General features: G+C 34.8%; 1 protein-coding gene across 2 annotated transcripts; it reads right to left on the bottom strand.

Moving 5' to 3' along the window:
* Positions 1-26: 26 nt before the first annotated feature.
* si:ch73-61d6.3 (occludin) lies at positions 27-16,941 on the bottom strand. Of its 2 annotated transcripts, none has more exons than XM_051903569.1 (8): positions 16,606-16,941; positions 12,615-13,397; positions 9,890-10,051; positions 4,798-4,949; positions 3,142-3,369; positions 1,492-1,663; positions 1,361-1,402; positions 27-1,242 (listed from the first exon to the last, which is right to left on the bottom strand). In XM_051903569.1, exons 2-8 carry the CDS (start codon positions 13,371-13,373, stop codon positions 1,144-1,146), a joined length of 1,614 nt encoding a protein of 537 aa, XP_051759529.1. In that variant the 5' UTR covers positions 13,374-13,397; positions 16,606-16,941; the 3' UTR covers positions 27-1,143. The 2 variants fall into 2 exon arrangements, with proteins under 2 accessions (XP_051759529.1, XP_051759530.1); XM_051903570.1 differs by having other exon boundaries at positions 12,615-13,394.
* Between the last annotated feature and the right edge of the window lie 1,634 nt (positions 16,942-18,575).

The raw sequence follows: 18,575 nt of genomic DNA, 5'->3' as shown, positions 1-18,575 counted from the left end.
CCTGGTTATACTTTAAAAAACAGAAATAAACTTAAAATACAAAACTTTATTGAAAATAGAAAGGACAACAAATATGTAGATGAACATAAATGCTGTTATGCACATGAGAAAAACAAAACAAAACATAATCTCATTAACAGTTTTCGTACAAAAGGGTAAATCTTATTTGATGTCCATAACAACATAACAAAACAAATGGAACTTCAATATTTAATCTTGCATAGATAGTTGATTAGTTAGAAATAAGCAGCTATTATTGTTTCAAATAATGTGAAGATCACAATATTCCCAAGTGAATCAAATGCAACATAAACATCTAGAACTACATGAACAGAATTCTTGCATATTTGCATAAATTTGCATATTTGCTTGGTGCACCACTGGCACTTATAAAATCAATTTTAAAATCACTACTGAATTTAAAATTCCACTTTCTCTTTGTGATTTAAAATTTCGAATATCATTTTTCTTCTTTCACTGAGGCAGTAAGTTGCTTTAAAAAAAAAAAAAAAAATGAAACGAGAATATTTTGTAATGGTATACAAGTTTAAATCTCTCAGTTGTTATTGGGAACTGTTCTGACACGAAAACAAGCAGTGACCCACAGTTACACCTTGACAATTACTGGCATACACAATAAACACAACTCACTTACAGTCATACACAAGGAAACTGACTGCATAGATGTCAATGCAGCTGCAAATTACTTGGAGAGGATTGTCCAAAGTACATTTTCTCCAACAAACATGTGCACCGCTGTAATCAGCTGACCTTGAGGTTAGAACTCAACCACACCCACATCACACAAAAACAACAGAATGAAAACATTTTAATGCTTTATGGCATTTTACAGGCTATGTGTAGTCACCAACTCTGAGTAAATCAGACGTTTCCAGTGAAAGAACATGTTCCAGGTAATGGAAAGACTTTGAAAGGACCGGTTTTGGGATCCCTTGTCCTCGTTTCCAAGGCAACCATCTTTAGGGCTCAGGTTAATCATAAGCACCGGGTGAAGCCAATGTTACAGCAGTTTAGGATTTGGGCAACTTTGGTCACGCAGTCATTTGAAGGCTTTGTCATGGCTGCCCATGATTAGTTAAATGCAAAAATGTTGAACAAGGAGAGCAGGTGTGGTGGAGCTCATTACTGACCGCGGTCGTAGATCTTAACCATTCGTTTAATATGGAAAAGCTTGTGGCGTAGTTTGCGACATTGGTGCTTCTTGTTTTGATAATCTGGCATCTAAGAAGAGAGAATAAGGGAAAGAGAGCCTCATATTAACATCAAAAAGCAGAGCATCTATTACTATGAACGTGAGTCAGAGGTTTAGTCATTCTTTAGTTTTATAATCACGACTCACCCGTTTCAGGTCTTTCAGACGATTATATTCCTCTGCTACAGCCTATAACGTGAGATATAAAAAAAAAAGAATGTCATGTATGGGAACAACAGGGAGGTGAACTTTTAATTTAAAATGTTTCAGTCACTCACCTGGTACTTGGACGTTCCCTCATCAAGTGTGTCCAGCTCTCTGCTGAGCTTGTTTATCTGATCGTTGATGTCATCCATTTCGGCACACAGTTCCTTATAGGACCTGAGGTCTGAGTCAAACTCTTTCTTATACTCGTGTCGCTGGGAATCAGATGTGATCTCTGGATACAGACTGATTGGGAATGAAACAGAAGGCAGTTAACATGGAAGTACACAGGAACACGGATGTTGTGATACTTGCTGCCACTTATGGAGCATGTATATTCAGCTTTAATGCAGAACAGATAAAGGGGATCAATAGTCAGTTTTTAGTTTTTTAATAAACATTTATCCAAAGAAATGGATAAACAAATGCATATATTTTTTTTTTAGCAACAATCCCTTTGGAGTGACCTAGAATTGAGCATTTTGATCAAAGCAACAATAATGGTATTTAAAGATTAACTGTTGTGGGGTTTGAACTGACAGCCTTTTATTTGCCACACTGCTGGAAGACACACACCATTAGTAAAGTTGCACACATTTATCATTGCTCAGCCAAATTTTGCCAGCAAAATCTAGTCATTTAAAATTTCAGAATTTTGCTAATGTGAACTATCATCATTCGCCAAAATTTTGCTAATATAAAATACTGCCATTTCCTGAAATTTTGCTAATGTAAAATACTACCATTTGCAGAGATTTCGCTAACGTAAAATACTACCATTCGCCAAAATTTCGCTAATGTAAAATACTACCATTTCCTGAAATTTCACTACTGTAAAATACTACCATTCGCCAAAATTTTGCTAATGTAAAATACTACCATTCTCTGAAATTTCGATAATGTAAAATACTACCATTCACCGAAATTTGACTAATGTGAAATACTACCATTCGCTGAAATGTCGTTAATGTGAAATACTACCATTCGCCAAAGTTTTGCTAATGTGAAATACTACTATTCAACAAAATTTAGCTTTTGTAAAATTCTACCATTTGCCAAAACGGTAAGTGAAATTCCACCATTCACAGAAATTTTTGCTAAAGTGAAATATCAACATTCGCCAAAATTTCGCTAATATTCTTCATTTGTACCAGAAAATATGGCTAGAATTAGCCATAATACAGTGAATATATGCAGTGAAAAGTATTTTATATTGGGTAACACTACAAAAAGGTTTTTATTTATTAACATTAGTTAACTACACAAGTTAACATGAACTAACAATGAAAATAGTTTCTACATCTACATTTAGTAATCTTAGTTAATCTCAGCATTTACCAATACATTTTTAAGATTAAAGTTGTATCTGATATAACATCAGTTAATCCACTGTGAACTAAAATGAACATTAACATTTTTATTAACTAACACTAACAAAGGCCAATAAATGCTGTAAAATATATCATTAAAACAAATGAGACCCGACTAGGTTTATTGTTTGCTAAGAGATTTTTCTTCTCATGGTCCACCATGGTCTGTTTTTTTAACTCATCATAGCAAACCAAACAACACATGTAAACATGCACACATATGCAACAGCCTTTGACCCTATAACCCAAAATTAGTCTATTATGTTAGCATGTGGACATGTGTGCCAGAGATTATTCTCTCCTAAAAACCGTCCTTGCGGTTTTACTAACACTGAGCCTATAACAAATCCTCACCGTGCCCACAGATCCTCGTCAAAATCGTTGGCGGTCTCTCCTCCCGTCGTGTACTCCGTTTCATACTGGGACTCGTCCAGCTCAGGGTTCCTCCTGCGTCTCTTGCCCCTGGAGGCGGACGGTTTGCGGATGGTGTCCGTTTGGTCGGAGGGGCTAGAGCTCACTTCTCCAGACGGGGATGTAGAGTGAGATGGCCGGCTGAAAGAGTGCTCTGGGTAACTGTTACTACTGTATCCAAACAGAAAAGAATCAAAATATTCTTCAGAATACTGTATGACAATCTGAAAGAACAGGTTCAAGACTGTGTAGCTATGAGAAAATTAATAAACTGAATGAGTGCATATCAGAAACAATATTAATGAAGAACGTTTCATAATCACAATGATTTTTTTCTTGAGATAATCATATTTAGGCTTTTATACTATATATATACTATATGTTTTTAAATATAGCATTAACAGAAACCTGATGCCAATATTGTAGCAAAATATTATTTGCTTAATTTAAAAGCATAATAAATAGTGAGGAATACTTCAAAAGCCCTCATAAATTGGTGTTTGTGAGGACATTTTTGAAAATTTGGCCCTCACAAGTAAAGCCAAACCAGTACTTAGCAAAAAAGTTTTTTTTTGTACATCATTGTTATGTTTTTTTTGTTTGGTTTGGTTTTCCTATACCTGTGTAGACTATTAAAATAAAAGAAATGAAGAGCTAATCATCTTTTACAGAGACATTGCCTGTTTGTTTACTCTTAACAGGGACTTTGCCAACACTGTCTATAAAAAAATGACATGAATTCATTCATTTATACACAGCCACACAGAGAAAGACAGAGGCAGACATCTAGGGAGAGACTTAATTTAAAAACAAATTATAATGAAAGAACATCTGATTAAAAAATGCAGCAAGTTTGATCTCAGGCCAAGACACATCATATCTAGTGTAATCTAACCTGACTTCATAAAACTAATGGCCGAAACCATTAGCCAGACTAATGGCCCAGAAAACTAATGAAAGCACAATAGCACTGCTGATCTAACTTCATCTAGCAAAGGTCACAAAAAAAAACACGCCACAAAATAGTTTGAATCAGAAGTAACTGTACACTATCGTTCCAAAGCTTGGGGTCTTTAAGATTTTTTAAGAAATCAATACTTTTATTCAGCAAGGAAGGATACATTAAACTGATCAAAGATGACAGTAAAGAAATTTACAACTGTTTACAACATTGCTAATAATAAGAAATATTAGAATGATTTCTGAAAGATCATGTGACACTGAAGACTGGAGTAATGATGCTGAAAATTCAGCTTTGCATGACAGGAATAAATTACATTTTAAAATATACTATAAATAGAAACCAGTTATATTAGATTGTAATATAATATTACAGTTTTTACTGTATTTCTTATCTAACACAGTAAACGAAGCCTTAGTGACTAAGAGACTTCTTTCAAAAACATATTTTCAAAACCTTACCGACCCCAAACTTTTAATCAGTAGTGTATGGAAAGCTGGAATGCAATTTCAAATGACTTTAAGCAATAAAGTAAGCTCCAACATTTCCTAAGCAGGGACATGCAATATTGCCTGTTTACATGGAGCTCAGCATTGAAGTCTCCAGCTAGGCCAGGGCCGGATTACTTACTTACTCACCTGACAATATTGTGGGTATCAGAGCTAAAGACACTGCCAATTTTTGGAGGGATGGAGCCGACACTGGGGGCAGAAGCCAGAACAGGAGCCATCTTCTCTGAAAACACCATGGACGCCTCCTGCACGCTCTGTCCATCCTGTACACGGTTGACCTGAAAAAGAAACAAACTTCCTGTTTAGTACAAAGTCTGCAAACTTCGATACATATCTACACAAAGAGTCTGACGTGCGTAAAATCAGGAAGCAACATTTTTCAGATAATGACAGGCAAAAGACCACAGTGTTTTTCAACATTAAGATTATTTAAGATTACAGGAATATTTCTACAAACATGGTCATTTAGCAGATGCTCTTATCCAAAGTTTCAAATGAGAAAGCAAGTATGCAAGATATAAATGTTTAATAATCTTGTAAGTCTACATATGCTTTGTCACTCAACAATCTGTGGCCATTCAAAATTTTAGGGTCAGAATTTGATTGTTTTTGAAAGACGCTCACCAGTAAAAACTGTAATATTGTGAAATATTTTTACAATTTAAAATAACTGTTTTGTATTTTAATATATTTTAAAATGTAATTTATTCCTGTGATGACAAAGCTGAATTTTCAGCATCATTGCTCTAGTCTTCAGTCACATGATACTTCAGAAATCATTCTAATATGATGATTTGCTGCTCAAGAAAAATTTCGTATTATAATAAATGTTGAAAACAATTGTGCTGCTAAATATTTTTGTGGAAACCGTGATGCATTTTTTAGGATTCTTTGATGAATAGAAAGCTCAAAGAACAGCATTTGAAATATAAATCTTTTGTAACATTATACATGTCTTTACTTTCACTTTTGATCAATTTAATGCATCTTTATTGAATATAAGTATTAATTTCTTTAAAAAAGAAATTGTACTAACCCCAACCTTTTCAACAGTATTGTAAATATGCAAAATAAAATGTTCTGAAACTGTTTGTAAAAGTTACTTAAAATAAATAAAGATCAGCTTTATTTGTAAAAGCTTATGCCTGCCTATAAGTATGTTGTGTACATTGATATAATGTTAGAAAAAAACTAAATTATTCAAATTAACATCATAAATCTGCCTTGAATGCAGACTTTTAAAACTGCATTCTGTGCAGAACATTATACAAACACAGAAACCATTTTGGATCCATTGTTTAGACTTTATTTTCCTTCTGCTAGCGTACAGGAAAATCCGTAGAAAATAAGAAGCAAAAAGTGCTTCCTGTTGAAGTTTGATTTCAGAGGATGTTCTCGGTATGTAAGTTTTGTGACAAACACACAATGCCAATAGTTATGACTTCTGGTACAATATATGAGTGTCAAAAAACTTCCTATTTATATTATCTTTTCAAAGGTGAAAAAAGAATTGGCCATGTGGATATAAGGAAAAAAACTATCCCAAGCAGTACACTGCTAAAACAATGAAAGCAGGTGTGCGTGTCGGAGGGATTGTTTGTTTTTTCTGGAGAGGTTGTGTGTGAAGTTATGTGTGTGTGTTCGGAGGGATTGATTGTTTTTTTTCTGGAGACTGAAAGGTTGTGTGTGAAGTTATGTGTGTGTATGTTCAGAGGGAGGACGCAGCAGGAAAGAGGGTGGAGGAGCGTTTCCCTGCAGCTGGGGAGAAAGGGAAAAGCCACTGTATAGAAGAGCCCAAGTCATCCAGGAATTCCAACAATGCTTTCCCTGCATGAGCCACTGCCACCACTGATCCGTGATCATGCTACATAAGCAGGGAAAGAATGCTTGAGAACACAAAAAAAGAGGGTCGTTTCATGCTCGTGACCTCCTTTTGCAACAGAAAAAAGTGAAGGAGAGATAGAAAGGCATGGAGAGAAAGGTATTCAAAGGGAGTGTTGTCAGAGCTCATAGATTTACTGAAAGCACCAGGGCAGAGAGAGACAGACCAGTCTCATGATGGCAGTAATTATGTTTCTAATGGACTTGATCCAAAATCAAACCGCACCCCACGGAGCCTCTACTACCAGGTACAGGTTCATAAATAACCTGCAGACTGGACAAAAGATTTATTGCTTAGAAGTTGCTCATTCATAGCTTAGGATTTTCAGTTATAGCGTAGCAAGACATTTCTAAGTAAAAATAGAAACAAATTTAGAATTTAGAATTATGGATGGTTTTGGAAAAATGTGATGAGAAATGTTTGAATACATACTGAGATATTATTGCAGACTTTGGTATCTCTAAATCTGAGCAGTGAGCACAGTGTGATCTCTTCTGAAATGCTAAAGGAGACATTTTTCTAGAGTCGGGAGACAATCTGATGAGTCATTTGCTCTCCATTTAATCTGTCTAGGAAAAACAATTAAAAAGGCCACATTATGTCCTTTTACAAAGTCTTGATTTTGTTTTTGGGCTCTACTAGAATATGTTTTAATGCTTGAATGCTATTTTTTACATTGTTGCAGCACCACTCTTCCCAGTCTGTCTGTAAACGCTCTGGGTTGCGTTTCTCAAAAGCATCGTGAGCTAAGTTGATCGTACAGATCATTGGTGGCAATGGTTCTATGGTCAATTCAGGATAGGCTTACAATGCTTTTGGTAAACACATATTTAAATGAGGAATACTGTGATGTGTACATTCGCAGACGAAAAATGAAGACTACAATGGAGGCGTTTCAGGGAGTTCAGAAACAGTGTTTACTGATATAGAGAATAACTCCCTTTCAAAGTGACTTTGCAGACATTTTTCATGCTCAAACAGCAACATTACACACTAAATAAAGTTGAAAATGTAAAAAAAGGGTTTTAAAGGGTTAGTTCACCCAAAAATGAAAATTCTGTCATTAATTACTCACCCTCATGTCGTTCCAAACCCGTAAGACCTTCGTTCATCTTTAGAACACAAATTAAGATATTTTTGATGAAATCTGAGAGGTATTTGACTCGTCCTTAGACAGCAATATAATCAACACTTTCAAGGTCCAGAAAGGTACTAAAGACATCGTTAAAACAGTCGACGTGACTGCAGTGGTTCAACCTTAATTTTATGAAGCGACGAGAATACTTTTTTTGCACAAAAACAAAACAAAAATAACGACTTATAGTGACGCAGTAAACACTGTGAAGGCTTCTGTGTTTACGTCCGAATGCCGGCTCATTATTGGCCGACACTGTACATGTGAGCAGCACGACGCATGCGTGTGATGCTGACGTAGGAGCCGACCAATAATGAGTCGGCTTTCTGACGTAGAACCAGGAAGCGCTGGACATAAACAATGTATGAGAATGACACAGAAGAGAAGATATTGTTGAATAAAGTCGTTATTTTTGTTTTGTTTTTGTGCACAAAAAGTATTCTGGTCACTTCATAACATTAAGGTTGAACCACTGTCACATCAGTCACGTCAACTGTTTTAACAATGTCTTTAGTACCTTTCAGGACCTTGAAAGTGTTGATTATATTGCTGTCTATGGACGGACGAGTCATATACCTCTTGGATTTAATCAAAAATATCTTAATTTGTGTTCTGAAGATGAATGAAGGTCTTACAGGTGTGGAACGACATGAGGGTGAGTAATTAATGACAGAAATTTCATTTTTGGGTTAACTAACCCTTTAAGATATTAAAGAGATCTCATCTGTTATTTTTCTTCGCTATGATGAGCCTCTTATAGTAATCAAACTTTATTTGATGACAATTAATTTAAAGTTTAAAAAAAGCCTGTTTTTTGAATAACCTTTATTGCTTAAATTGCTTGGTCAATTGCTTGAATTGCTCCTCTTTTTTTTTTTTTTTTTTTTTTAAGAGTCACAATGAGTAATGCAATGTTAATGTGTGATACACACACACATCATGACTCATGTTCTCTTACACAGCACAAATGTACTGTATCACTGAAACACTGTTCTGTAACACAAATAAAACCATAGCTGCAATGCAAATATATGGTACTATACTGGCTAAAATGATATATTTGGCTATTTGTTTTTTTAAATAATCAGCATTAGAAAATAACAATCCTCACATGAGTTACAGAACTTACTGACAGCCATTTTCTTACGTACATCCTATGTACATAAGTATTCATCTAATTTCAGAAATCCATGGCAAAAAAATAATGTATATATTCAGATATATTTTTAAATATTTTTCAAAATATACCAAAAATGGCAAAAAATATTGATAAATAGATGTACATAAATAAATCTATTTTTGATAAAGCTACTTTCTATCTATTATTTTTCATCCATTTTAAATATTTTTATAAATGTGTTTTAAATCTAAATATATTTATACAAACAATAAAAAAAAAAAAAAAAAAAACATTTTGCATTTACCCAAAATGTGTTTTAAGATCGTAAATATATGTTCCTGCTACTCCTAAGTTTTGTAATGTATTTTGGCATTTCAAGGTTTAAACAAAATATATTTTTAATTTGAAACTGCCACACTTTAAATATCTCCATCAGTATCAGCCATTAAAAATACTTCTAAAAAATATGTGTATACTTCGACATTTCATTTATTAATTGAACTGAAAAGAAATACTAATTCAAGTATGCTTCCTAACCATCTAGGTATTACAAAAGTTTAACAGTTCACAGTCCCAAGAAATTAAAAGCCACTCAATTTTCTCAGTTTGGTTAATGATCAATCACAGCGAAACTAGGTTGGCCGTTAACAAACAGACCGTATCAGCAATTCATTCAACCTTGTGACTGAATTATCACCAGTGTCGCTCAGGCCATTGAAACTATTAAAGGCTTCAAAACACCTTCAAACCACTCCCAGTCTACCTAAACAAGAGGTCTTGATTGACTACCACATACTATTTAGCAGAATTAAACAGCTTGTCCTATGTATGGTCACAGGGGTGCGCTAGCCTATAGCTTGCGCATTGAAATTGTATGTTTTTTTTCCTTGCAAAGTATTTGGATGCTGTTTGCTTTAGAGACTAGCAATAAGCCTGACACTGGCCTTTCATTTTCATCAGCTTAGGCAAGACACTTCATGCCACTTTGATCTGGGTGTGCCATTTAATTAGTGACCATGTGTTTCTTCTTCCATGCAGCACGTCTCAGCCTAGACAAATAAGTGGTGATAAGGAAACTCACCCAATCCTCCACATCTCTGCCCTCAGTTCCTCCCATCAGTGGTCGATCCCAGTAGATGTTTGGCTTCCCGTAGCGCCAGATTTTACTTCTGGTCCTATAGGAGAAGAAGGCTGCCACAGCCAGTGCCACCACAACCATGAACCCACAAACCATTGCAACTGCCTGGGAAAAACAAAATTGTATCCTTAAGTCCAATGCATAGAGAAATTATTTATCATGCTAAGCTAAAATAATTTAGAATACTACAGTTATTATCTTAATGATCATCTCCCTCTTATAATCAGTTCTATACTGAAAAGAAAGTTCTGGGTTATTAACAACTACATATTATTATCAATTATTTTGACTCTTCAATTAATTATTTTGTTTCTTAGCTTGCAAAAAGGAACAGAAAATGTGTTTACAGTAATGCACTCACGATGGAAGTCTAGATCATAATTTTTTTAAAGCATCTGGATGAATTTTAGCATTGAAATGTACATTTTATTTATTTGAGGTGTAACTGTTCTCAAACAAATTTCTTGTTTTGAGGAAAGACTAATTTTCCTTATGGTTATACTTTCAAAATACACTGAAAAAAAAAAAGTTAACCTGTGCTTTAAGTGATGACAACTAAATTAATTGTTTTAAGAAAAAAAAATATATATTTGATTAATTCTATCTATTCTATTTTGTAGTATCATTAAAGGATAGTTCACACAAAAAGTTGTCATCAATTACTCACACTAATGTCATTCCAAACATATTATACTTTCATTTTGCAATCAATCAAGCACGTTTGAGCTTCTGTTTACCATATTTGATGTGCTCTATGTATGTGCGTTGATCAATGTTTATATGTGAATAAAAGCCTAAATTAAAGAGTTTGTTCACCCAAAAAAATTCTGTCATTAATTACTCACCCTCATGTCATTCCACACCTGTAAGACCTTCATTCATCTTTGGAATACAAATTAAGATATTTTTGATGAAATCCGATGGCTCAGTGAGGCCTCCATTGACAGCAAGATAATTAACTATAATTAATTAATAATAATTTCAATGCCCAGAAAGCTACTAAAGACATATTTAAAACAGTTCATGTGAGTACAGTGGTTCAACCTTAATGTTATGTAGCGACGAGAATACTTTTTGTGTGCCAAAAAAACAAAATAGCGACTTTATTCAACAATATCTAGTGATGGGCGATTTCAAAACACTGCTTCATGAAGCTTTGAAGCTTTACGAATCTTTTGTGCCGAATCAGTGATTTGGAGTGTGTATCAAACTGCCAAAGTCATGTGATTTTAGTAAACGAGGCTTCGTTACGTCATAAGTGTTTCAAAATTTCAATGGTTCACCACTGGGGGGCGTGACTTTGGCACTGATTCGAAACAAAAGATTCGTAAAGCTTCAAAGCTTCATGAAGCAGTGTTTTGAAATCACCCTTCACTAGTTATTGTTGAATAAAGTCGTTATTTTGTTTTTTTGGCGCACAAAAAGTATTCTCGTTGCTTCATAACATTAAAGTTGAACCACTGTAGTCACATGAACTGTTTTAAACACGTCTTTAGTAGCTTTCTGGGCATCTGAAAGTGTTAATTATCTTGCTGGCGATGGAGGCCTCACTGAGCCATCAGATTTTAACAAAAATGTCTTAAAGGGATAGTTCACCCAAAAATAAAAATTCTGTCATCATTTACTCACCCTCAGGTTGTTCCAAACTTGTATACATTTTTTTGTTATGTTGAACACAAAGGAAGATGTTTTAAAGAATGTGGGAAACTGAACAGTTCTGGGGCACCATTGACTTCCATTGTATTTTTTTTTCCTACAAAGAAGTCAATGGTGCCCCAAAGCGGCCTGGTTACAAACTTTCTTTAAAATATCTTCCTTTGTGTTCAACAGAACAAAGACATTTTTACAGGTTTGGAACAACTTGAGGGTGAGTAAATTATGACATCATTTTCATTTTTGGGTGAACTATCCCTTTAAGTTGTGTTCTGAAGATTAACGAAGGTTTTATGGGTGTGGAACAACATGAGGGTGAGTAATTAATGACAGAATTTTCATTTTTGGTTGAACTAACCCTTTAACTTCTCATCATATAAAGTAATCGTGTCTCTTCAGAAGACTTGGATTAAAGCGCTTGATTCATAAAGATTTATTTTACAGTGTCTTTATGAACTTTTTGAATTGTCATAGTTTTGTTTGCATTCACTTTCAAATCTGGCAGTTTTCATTAAAAATATCTTCTTATGTGTTTTGAAGATGAACGAAAGTCTTATGGGTTTGGAATGACATGAGGGTGAGTAAATGATGCCAGAATTTTTGGGTGAACTAACCCTTTAAGCTAAAAATACTATTGAACATCACTAAATCAACCTAAATACACTAAGGAAAAAAATGTAGAAGCAATTTTCACAAATTGCAAGTAAATTTCACAATGAATTACAAAGAATCGGCAAGTAACACTGAATTAAACGTGAATATTTTAAGTAGAAAGACTGAAACTTTGAACTTCGAAAAATAATTTTTTACCATGTACTACAGATTACACTTCAAAAAAAAATGTAAGGGTTAGATCAGGCTTCAACGGTAGGTGTAAATGCACTTCCTTTCGGATTTTACACACTAAGGGGCAAGCTGAAATTATGGTCTGTTGTAATCCTTTGATTGTAGACTATAAAGAAAACACAAATTAAATAAAGACATTTCCAAACATCCTATAACTTTAAAATGGTACCTCCTGAGGGTCCACGTAGCAGTAGTGGTACAAGTACTGGTTATAGACAGGAAAACCGGCCCCCATTCCTGTCACACTACTGCCGTAGAGGTTCTGACACATCATAATCATGGGGTTGTAGTATGAGCTGGTGGAGCTTTGAGCCATAGGGTTCACTCCTACAATGTACACAATGTTTATAATGCCCTGAATCACTGCCATTATGGAACTGACAATAAGCACCGCCAGGTAGAACTTCCTGCTGCGGAACGTGTTTGTTCTGGAGAAGCTGGCTGCAAAGAATCCCAAAGCGATGATGAAGTTTATGGCAGCGATGGCGATCATGCTGGTCTTTGCCGAGTAAGGGGTCGGGTAAGAATTGTAGTAGCTTCCGTAACCATATCCACCTCCCCCGTATCCGTAGCTTCCGTATCCATACCCGCTGCCAACTCCGTACCCACTTCCATATCCAGGATAGCTTGAATATCCTGATCCGTAACCTAATCCGTACTGCATGTCCCAAACCAGAGTCGAGGCCACGCAGGCGAAGATTCCTAGACAGAGGATTATAACTGTCCCTATCATAATCTTCACAATTCCTGGAGGGGAGAACCACTTGTAGAAATGCTGTGGTACCTCCTCGCCAATATAGTAGGATCCTGGAGGTGGAGGGTACGGATCAAATTCACTCCGTGGGTCTTCGAAGCTCCCCGGAGGTCCGAAGCCATTGGAAGGGGGAGTGTACATCGGGGGACTATCGTAGGGTTGTTTCTCAAACATCTCTCAATGATGTCCAATGACCTGCTAAAAGAAGCAATTGAATGTGTAAACATGAATAGAATCAAAAGTATTAGGTTCTTAATTTACTGTTTAAGACAAGCTAATTTTTTAACAATATTTTTAAGGCAAAAAATACCATAAACATAGCTCAATTCAAACAATGCACTATATTCCAGTCTAAGACATACAACAGCTTTGTGTAAGGAACAGATTGAAATTTAAGTAATTATTAACTGAAAAGGGTTAACTGAAAAATTAAATTGTATTTATTTGTGTTATTATTTTATAAATTATATGACATTACACACACACAAATTAAAAGTTTGGGGTTGGTAATATTTTTTAAACGTTTTTTATGCTCACCAAGGCTGCATTTATTTAACCAATAATACAGTAAAAACTGTAGGCTAATACTGTGAAATATTTTTCACACAACACACTGCTTCATGAAGCTTTACGAATCTTTTGTTTCAAATCAGCGGTTCAGAGCGTGTATCAAACTGCCAAAGTCACATGATTTCAGTAAACGAGGCTTTGTTACATCATAAGTGTTTCGAAACGTTTCGAAATTTCAATGGTTCATGTGACTTTGGCGGTTTGATACACGCTCCGAACCACTGATTCGAAACAAAAGATTCGTAAAGCTTCAAAGCTTCATGAAGCAGTGTTTTGAAAACGTCCATCACTCACTAGAAATTTTTGAATAAAGTTGTTAATTAGTTTTTTTGGCGCACAAAAAGTATTCTCGTCGCTTCATAACATTAAGGTTGAACCACTGTAGTCACATGAACTGTTTTAAATATGTCTTTAGTAGCTTTCTGGGCATCTGAAAGTGTTAATTATCTTGCTGTCAATGGAGGCCTCACTGAGCCATCGGATTTTAACAAAAATTTATTAATTTGTGTTCCGAATATGAACGAAGGTCTTACGGGTGTGGAACGACATGAGGGTCACATGATCCTACAGAAATCATTCTCATATGCTGATTGGCTGCTCAAGAAACATTTCTTTTTATTAAAATTGTTGAAAACAGTTGTGCTGCCTAATATTTTTTGTGGAAACGGTGATACATTTTGTCAGGATTCTTTGATTAAAAGAAAGTTCAAAAGAACAATTTATTTGACATAGATTTTTTGTAACATTATAAAATTCATTAATTGAATGCATCCTTGCTAAATAAAAGTATGAATTTCTAAAAAAAAAAAAAAAAAAAAAAAATGCTGACCCCAAACTGACCCCAAACTTTTGAATGGAAGTGTATATATAGGAGCTGCCATGCAATGTCATATATAAATAATCATAAATACAATATATATATATATATTTTTTTTTGAAGGTTGACAAACATGGTCACTATGGACAGTAATTCTCATTTTGTGTACTCTGGAAAAAAATGACAAATAACAGCATACAGGTTTGAAACAAAATGAATGTGAGTAATAATGACAGAATTATCATTTATAGGTGAACTGTCCCTTTAAATGTCTTAGGTCAGCGCGTCAGCAGTGACATCGATTAATGGACAGGCCAAAATGACGTTACCCAAAACCACAAGCCGTGTAATCACTGCGCTAAAATAACTGTGCTGTTTATCAGTGTGAGGTAACAACAGAGAGTAGCGTGGAGACATCGGCACCAGGGATCAGAGTCTGTCCACACAAAGCCACTGTTTACAGGCCCGACCGTGGGAGTTAAACTCAATCTCAACCATTGTCCAGCACTGACTTTCAAATGCATAGATTTCAATTCCTGGCAAATATGCCGCTTGTTTAATTTTAGATCACATGCTCTAGAGATGAGGTCACAAACAGGGCAAAACTAGTCAAAACAGGACTCGAAAACAAAAACTTAAAATATGTCTAGTAATTTTACGAGGTTATATGTTGATTACAGACGAATGTTAGTTGTACTGTACTTTCATGTTACCATAGATAAACGGCACAATCTACTGTGAGATGTTTTGCATTCGAAAAAATACTTACACAAATACTCAGAAGTTTTAATATTACACAATAAATTGCAAATTTCTGAAAAGTTCTTTTGTTTTATTTGTAGATGTGATATGAAAGTCCTTGAAAGTGTTTTGTACATTTATTATGCCTTATAGTTTAAAATGTAATGTCATGATTTTATAATATTTAATCAGGGAAAAATAAAAAGCATGCATTGATTACTGTTTTATTTAAAAGTCTTCTGTCTCAGTATATACTGTAGCGTGCAAAACCACAACAAAAGAAGAATGCATACTACACTTTCAGACCTTGGCAAAGGCCTAGATAAGCCATTTCATTTGACTGGTTACTATGTGTTCACCTACTACCCAGCCTCCCCCAACTTCTCTCCTTTGTTATAGCAAAAAGTCAAGGCTGCACTCGGTCTGTGCATGGTTACCATAGTAATAAAGGCCTGAGGTAAAAAAAAAAGAGAGGTTTGGATAGAAAAACACAAGAGCTTCACTGTCTGGGCCGCTCTGGAGAGGGGGTGCCTACGTAGGCAGATACAGTTGTAAGGATCAGGTGTCCTCAAGAGAATCCTTTCTTATTTACCATCCCAGCACAGGTTTGATTTAATGATTAATTAATGAATCTTTTGAATGACCAACAACAGGTGAGAGAGTAAAAAAAGTTGATTTACAGGAGATTCACTCATTTTTAGGCTGAAACACTTTACTGTGTGTTCTTACACAAAAACTAGTGTAGCAGTGCCATGGTAAAGTGATGGTATCACATCGTGATACTATGGTACGTACATGGTAGTACAAGGTATTTTTAAAATAAAAAAATATTACCACATTACATGGTCAAAAAACATGGTATTACTGAAGCATGATGATACTATGGTATATAAGTAAAAAACAAACAAACAAAAAAACATGGAATATGTCCCAAAAAAGCATGGTATTACCATAATATAATGTTCAAACGTAATAGTATTTTTTGAAGCAGATAATGATGTATGAACTCCAGACACACGAAAAGCAGGAGCAAAGATCACAAAATCTGTTATTGCTTCTAGTCGTAAAACTGCTGCATGTTTATAACACACTACAGTTGAGACAACCATTTTATTACTTTTATAAGAGGCTTAACGCATTAGTGTCCACAAAACACTTTCATAAATAGCTAAAAAATATTTATAATCATATTTTGAAAATATAAACGATAAATATAATTTGTATGTATATTTAAATTATATAAAAATCTAAAATAAACAGAGAAAAATCATTGTTTACCTTTTTTGAATCTGTCTTCTGGCGAAATGAAGATATTATTATTATCCAAGATTATTATTCTTCGTCTTCAAATTCAGTTCTTAGCTGCTATTGTCGTCTACAACATTAAAAAAAAAATTCAGCAGTCGAAAGCTAAAGGTGTTGAGAGTTCTCCTCTCTCGCGCGCGCTCTCTCTCTCTCTCTCTCTGTCGGTTAAATCTCTCTGGTCTACCTGCGCCTGCATGCAGTGAAGCACATCTTTATTTGTCTCTCTGTATCAAACGTCTGATTGTTTGGATTCACCAGTCCTGACCCCCCTGAAAAAGATGTGGGTGGAAATGCATGAGCGGCTGTGAAAATAAACTTCCTTGAGAACAAGTTTACTCGATCTAATCTTGGAACGTGACAGACGGTCAGATCAGTTTAAATCCCATTGGACAAAGGCCGCAGGGGGGGCGGGTCATTCATGTCGTTAAATATTTTGGCATGTCCCTCTCATATTATAGTGAAAAAAAAAAAAAAAACAGTTTTTACTTTTGATCTAAATTAGCTTAGTTTTACATTGTCGCAATTAGGTGAACAAAGATTTGTCGTTATTTTGATTCGAGAAGGTCATTTTCCCGCGTAACGTACGTGTTAAACGCTAACGTGATTTTTTTTATTTTTTTAAAGAAATATGTCAGGCATTTCTTTATTTTTTTATAGCTGTTTGTATGCTAGTTCCTTAATGCCATCACCATCAGTGAAATCATTTGTTGTGGGAAAGGCAAAAACATCATCAAGAAAAAAACATCAGTAAGTATTAGGGATGGATTTAATTATGAACACATTATAGAAACTGGAGTGATATTTTCAACCGTTCAAAAGTTAAAAATATAAACTAAAATATCAAAGTGTACCTCAAATTGACACCTGCTGCGCATTAACTAACTAAAGCTGTTTATTTCAATCCGGTTCGACATCATTCTATTAATTTCCTTGTCATAAAGTAAATAATCAGGTAACTAATAAAGATCCAAGTGTTGGTGATGTTTGAATGTGGTTTGGTGTTGAGAAGTAAGCAGTTTACGAGTGTATGTAGTTTAGTTTTCAAGTACGTTTTTAAAGAGCAACATTTGCATAGAGAAGTTAAATAGCGCCCTCTTGCACAGAATCAAAGAATGGCATGAGAATAAAACGAGGTGAGAAGTCAACATGGCGCAAGTGTTCTAAACAGGCTTGTGCAACAACCTATGAAATAAATAATAATCTGTTGCCCATTTTTGTTAGGCTACATGTCGAAATAGTGCTGTACATATACATATATGTATGTTTAAAAATAAAGTAACAACTGCAAACAATGTTATTTACAAGGAATTTACTACATTTGGTTACGAAATCAAAACAGTGGTTATATTTGGCCAGACCTGTGATGTAAATTTGATCCAAATAGATAGCACTGTGGTGAAAAAAAAAGAAAATTTTCCCATCATGGCATGGACATCTGTGGATAAAAGAACATGTGGATCTCTTAGTTTAGGCTTTTTTTCATACTTATTTAGTTGAATGTCAGAATGACATAATTTCACTTTAACTCGCACTTACTTTCACATCTGTAAAAGAATAAAAACTAGGCAAGAATATAATAGTCTAACATTCATGCACCAGATTTTTTGTTCTCATATAACTGTTAAAATTATTTGAAATAAGATTAAGGGATCCTGATAGCCTCTTTTATTGTTGTAACATGAGACTCATTGAGAGAGTGTGATGAGCATGAAAGCAACATGACCAAAAAGTGCTTGTTTTACCCTTTATGAACAAAAAGCAAACTTACAACCACTCCACTACGTTCTAAAAAATATATATATATGTATAAATAATTGATAAATCCATTAATTCACATTATTTCTGTGCCCTTGGCTGCACCGAGAGCATGAAAAATGTGCCAGGTTTATTTGTTTTGGTCCTTAAATATTAATAAATAGGCTACTCACTGAGTGAAGCTGGAC

This window comes from Ctenopharyngodon idella, chromosome 8 (assembly GCF_019924925.1).
Source record: "Ctenopharyngodon idella isolate HZGC_01 chromosome 8, HZGC01, whole genome shotgun sequence".
Classification (NCBI taxonomy): domain Eukaryota; kingdom Metazoa; phylum Chordata; class Actinopteri; order Cypriniformes; family Xenocyprididae; genus Ctenopharyngodon; species Ctenopharyngodon idella.
Note: the sequence above shows the minus strand (reverse complement) of the source record. Positions and strands in the feature narration are given on the sequence as shown.

Excerpts from the sequence above, each read along its gene's own strand:
- si:ch73-61d6.3 (XM_051903569.1), bottom strand. The coding sequence starts at position 13,373 with ATGTTTGAGAAACAACCCTACGATAGTCCCCCGATGTACACTCCCCCT. Across the intron at positions 3,370-4,797 it reads GATACCCACAATATTGTCAG|TAGTAACAGTTACCCAGAGC; the intron begins GTGAGTAAGTAA and ends GTTTGGATACAG. Across the intron at positions 1,403-1,491 it reads AGGGAACGTCCAAGTACCAG|GCTGTAGCAGAGGAATATAA; the intron begins GTGAGTGACTGA and ends CTCACGTTATAG.